This window comes from Gossypium raimondii, chromosome 1, assembly GCF_025698545.1.
Source record: "Gossypium raimondii isolate GPD5lz chromosome 1, ASM2569854v1, whole genome shotgun sequence".
In the NCBI taxonomy this organism is placed as follows: Eukaryota; Viridiplantae; Streptophyta; class Magnoliopsida; order Malvales; family Malvaceae; genus Gossypium; species Gossypium raimondii.
Genome location: NC_068565.1, coordinates 8540121 through 8545160, shown reverse-complemented (window position 1 = coordinate 8545160; position 5040 = coordinate 8540121). Strand labels below are relative to the sequence as shown.

Here is a 5040-nt window from a genome sequence, read left to right as displayed (position 1 = left end):
ATAGCTAAAAGGATTAAATAGCTATGAAATTAAAAATTTGAGGTCCTTAAAAATGGACCATTAAAAATGCTTGGTGGTTAAGGATGATGATTCATGCATGGAAACCCTAGCCATGGAAACCTAAGCTCAAACCAACTTATTTTGCTTGATTAGGTAAGTATTCTTGCCCATTTTTAATGATTTTTATATTTTCGAGATCGTAATAGCTTAATCTAACTATCTCAGGGATTAGTTTGCAAAATTATCAAGGTACTAGGGTTTTGCCATGGATGAATATAGATGAATTATAAAGTTTTATGGTAAAAATAAAAGGTTATTAATAGATAAACAACTTTTGTAAAGGGAATTTTAATGAAATTATGCTTTAGGAATAGATTGAAAAGATGGAAAATTCATGGAAAAATTCTGAATTTTATGAAATACATGAGCTGTAAATTTTACATGTAAAAATCAGCTAGACTTGGAATAATGATTAAATTGCATGAATTTCATTTTTCGAGCCTAGGGATGAAATTAGAATTAATCAAAAGTATAGAGGCAAACTGGTACTTTTGCCTAAGATGTGAATTGGATTGAATTGGATATGAAATGTGTTTAATTGATGTTAAATTCATTTACATAGATCCGGAAAGATCAAATAAGAAGTTGGATCGAGGAAAACAAAAAGTATTGGATTAGTAGCCTACGAACACGAACAATTATCGAGGTAAGTTTGTGTAACTAAATTATGTATATTAATATGTTTGAATTGAATGTTGTATGTGTGAATTGTATAAATATCTTATGTATGAAAATCAGTCACATATCTAATAATACCCGATAAACGTTAAGTCCCGTTTGAATAAAAGAAATTCGATGGATACAAGATTTCCCGTATTGGTTGTGGTCCTGCATATGTTGTAGACACACCATAGCTCTTACGAGCATCTGTTATAAGCCCTCTCGAGCTTCCCATTATATGGTTCCTGCGAGCATCCTGATCGGTATTAATCCTGCATGTGTTGCGGATATATTGCAGCTCTTTGTGAGCGTCCTGTTATATAATCGGTACGGATCTTGCATATAATGCGAACATACCGCAGCTCTTTATGAGCATCTTGGTATGGCTCGCTTGTACTTCCCGATGTATGGCTATCCGGAGCTCTTAGTTAAAGGCTCTTCGTAAGTTTCCTAATTAAAAGTTCTTTGTGAACTTCCTAATTATGGCTCTTATGAGCTTCCTGTTATATAATTCGGATAAGCTTCCTGATAGACTCTTTGTGTGCTTCCTGTTATATGGTTTGAGAGAGGATTTCTCGATTGTGTGCTTTAAGGAGCACTCCTGAATATGAATTGATGGATTTTTTATTTGTATACTTCGAGTGTACTACCTGTGTATCCATTGATATTTTTAATGATTCAACGGGCAAAATCCTAGCATGAGAAAATATGAAAATGAAATTAATTAATACACGTATCTTCCTGAAATACATAAAAATCAAATACAAGATTGAACAATTCTGAACAAAATTGAAGAAAATCCAGTTCGATTGCTCGAGATTTCCGGTCACTGAGAGAACGATTAGGTCACCACAGTCTGTTTCGATAATGCTGCTTGCTTTTTGTAGAATGAAAAGCAAATATTTTAGAAATTTAGATATCACGAATTGCGACTTTTTATTTACATTAGCATTTGTGCAACAATTGTAAAATCTTCAAGAGATTAATGTTTAAAAAAGAATAACCTACATCAAATTAATATTTGAACCTTGACCCCATCAAATTTATTAAACCATATCAAAAGATATCATGCTCAAAAGAACCAAATCAAACAAGCACCAGAACGGAACCAAAACTTACAAATAAAAATAAAAAGGGAGAGAGAGCATATGATAGCTTAGAAACTTTATATGAAAAATTATTTCAATGACCAAAGTGCTGGCAGCCATGAAACCTTAAACATAAGCAGAGAACTAAAAAAGAGTTTATGCAAATTATAACTTATAGCATTTAGCCACTGCATCACAGCAGGCTTAATTAGATAAACATAAAACTAGAAACATAATGTTGAACCCCATCATAAAAGACACTTCTTCAAAAGACCATTCGGAAACCACCGCGAAGGCGGAGGACAAGGTGCAGAGTCGATTCCTTCTGGATGTTGTAGTCTGCCAAGGTCCTTCCATCTTCAAGTTGCTTCCCTGCAAAGATCAACCTCTGCTGGTCTGGCGGGATTCCTTCCTTATCTTGGATCTTGGCCTTCACATTATCAATAGTGTCCGAGCTTTCAACTTCCAAAGTGATGGTCTTTCCTGTCAATGTCTTCACAAAAATTTGCATCCCACCACGAAGACGAAGAACCAAATGGAGGGTCGACTCCTTTTGAATGTTGTAGTCTGCAAGTGTCCTGCCATCCTCAAGCTGCTTACCCGCGAAAATCAACCTCTGTTGGTCTGGAGGGATACCTTCCTTGTCCTGGATTTTGGCCTTGACATTGTCAATAGTGTCGGAGCTCTCAACTTCCAAGGTGATGGTTTTCCCGGTAAGAGTCTTCACAAAAATCTGCATACCACCACGAAGACGAAGCACCAAATGGAGGGTGGATTCCTTTTGGATGTTGTAATCAGCGAGAGTGCGGCCATCTTCAAGTTGCTTACCGGCAAAGATCAACCTCTGTTGGTCTGGGGGAATACCCTCCTTGTCCTGGATCTTAGCCTTGACATTGTCAATGGTATCTGAACTCTCAACCTCCAAAGTAATGGTCTTTCCGGTAAGAGTCTTCACAAATATTTGCATACCACCACGAAGACGAAGCACCAAATGGAGGGTGGATTCCTTTTGGATGTTGTAGTCAGCCAGGGTGCGGCCATCTTCTAATTGCTTACCAGCAAAGATCAACCTCTGCTGGTCTGGCGGAATACCCTCCTTGTCCTGGATCTTAGCCTTGACATTGTCAATGGTATCTGAACTCTCAACCTCCAAAGTAATTGTCTTTCCGGTCAAGGTCTTAACAAAGATTTGCATTCCTCCACGAAGGCGGAGCACCAAATGGAGGGTGGACTCCTTTTGGATGTTGTAATCAGCCAGGGTACGGCCATCTTCTAGTTGCTTACCGGCAAAGATAAGTCTCTGCTGGTCTGGAGGGATCCCTTCTTTGTCTTGGATCTTGGCCTTGACATTATCAATGGTGTCCGAGCTTTCCACCTCGAGGGTGATAGTCTTGCCGGTGAGGGTCTTAACAAAGATTTGCATACCACCCCTCAAACGAAGGACCAAGTGGAGGGTGGACTCCTTCTGAATGTTGTAGTCAGCAAGTGTACGACCATCCTCTAGCTGCTTACCAGCAAAGATAAGCCTCTGTTGATCTGGTGGGATTCCTTCTTTATCTTGGATCTTGGCCTTGACATTATCGATGGTGTCGGAGCTTTCCACCTCAAGGGTGATGGTCTTGCCGGTGAGGGTCTTGACGAAAATTTGCATCTATTTGAATTAAAAACAAAACTCAAATAAGACTACTACTAACTAAAACAAATAAAATATAAAATATTTCTACAACCAGGCCCACATATCATCTATTTCACAAAAAAAAAAAAAATCCTATTGAAGGATATCTGGGAAGATCGAGATTCCTAGGTAATCTAAAACTATTCTGATTGTTTTGATACATTCAAAACAATTTCGCACTTCTAAAAATAATAGTGACAAGACCCTAAATTTTATGCCTAAAAATTCCAATCAGATTAAAGAATCTAATTTAAATTAAAAAAAATCTACGGTTGAAAAGAAAACCCTAAAACTGAAAAGAGGAAAATCCCTAACCTTAGTTCGTAAGATTCAGCAAACAATTCAACAAATAAAAAAAAATCATTACTAATTTAGAGACTATGAATAATGAAACCGAAAAGATATACACGATCTGGTGTTGATTTAAATAGAAAAAACCCATAAAACTTGAAAAGGGGAAAAATCGCTAATCACAGATTCATCTCACTCATGGAACAAACTAAAAAAATCAAAATTAAAACTACAAAAATGCAAACAAAAACTAAATACAATAAGAGAAAAGAGATGAATAATTACCTTGAAGCTTTGAAGAAGGCTTTGAAATTAGACTGGTTTTGATTATGAGATGGGAATTGCTGTTCCCGATTGCCCTTAATTTATAGGCCTAATTCACAAGCCAAATTACGAAAAAGGGCTTACTTGCAACCAGTGGGATGAAGCAACGTATTATATTCGTGTTCTAGACGCGGATAGCTAGCTAATATTTTTAGCAAATTAGTGCTTTCACAAGGTCACGCTCCTTTGAGAATGTGTTCGTGACGCGCATCTGCGATTGACGAAGGGAGTGACATCAAAAATTCAAATTTGAAGAATTTTAAGTTTTCTGATTTCATAAATTTTTTTTGAAATGTAAAGCTCGAACAATAAATGTGACTAGCGCGATTCAAATTTAGGTCATACCTAAAATGATAAACACTTTTGACCATCAGACCATCACATAAAATTTCTGATTTCATCAATTTTAACTAAAAGAATTTCATCATTTTTTATCTTATACTTTTTTGTCAACTTTAGTCTCCATTCGTTTTTAAAATTTAAAATTTCAATCTTAACCGAAAATTGTAACAGTTAAATTTGTTTAGCAAAATTCTAGAATCAATTTTATTTTATATTTAAGTTGTGAATTAGTAGGTATTCTTAAATTTAATTATTTTTAATCTACATTTTTAGATTTTAAAATTTCAATTTTAACTAAATTTGTGATGGTTAAATATATTAATTAAAATAACATGAATTTTTTGCATGAGTATAATATTAAAATAGCAAGCTATTAGTAGTACAATTTAACAAATTGGATAAACTATATTGTAAGTCATTCTAAAATAACGTTGTTTTTATTTTAGTCACTCTAAATATTTTTTTGTCAATTTAATCATTCTAATTAAGATAATTGTTCAAATCGGTCACTCTTGTTAAAAATTTTATGAATCCACTAATAGATCGCTGGCGTGACATTTTTTTACTTTTGACTAAAGTTAAAGACCTCCCTATAGTTAG

The 5040-nt window shown here is 35.1% G+C and overlaps 1 protein-coding gene across 1 annotated transcript; it reads right to left on the bottom strand.

Moving 5' to 3' along the window:
• Positions 1 to 1869: 1869 nt before the first annotated feature.
• Positions 1870 to 4214, bottom strand: LOC105780247 (polyubiquitin). Its single transcript, XM_012604468.2, is given in 3 exon segments — positions 1870 to 2130; positions 2133 to 3459; positions 4060 to 4214. Coding segments are annotated over 2 exon segments (1401 nt in total). The 5' UTR covers positions 4060 to 4214; the 3' UTR covers positions 1870 to 2056.
• Positions 4215 to 5040: the final 826 nt, after the last annotated feature.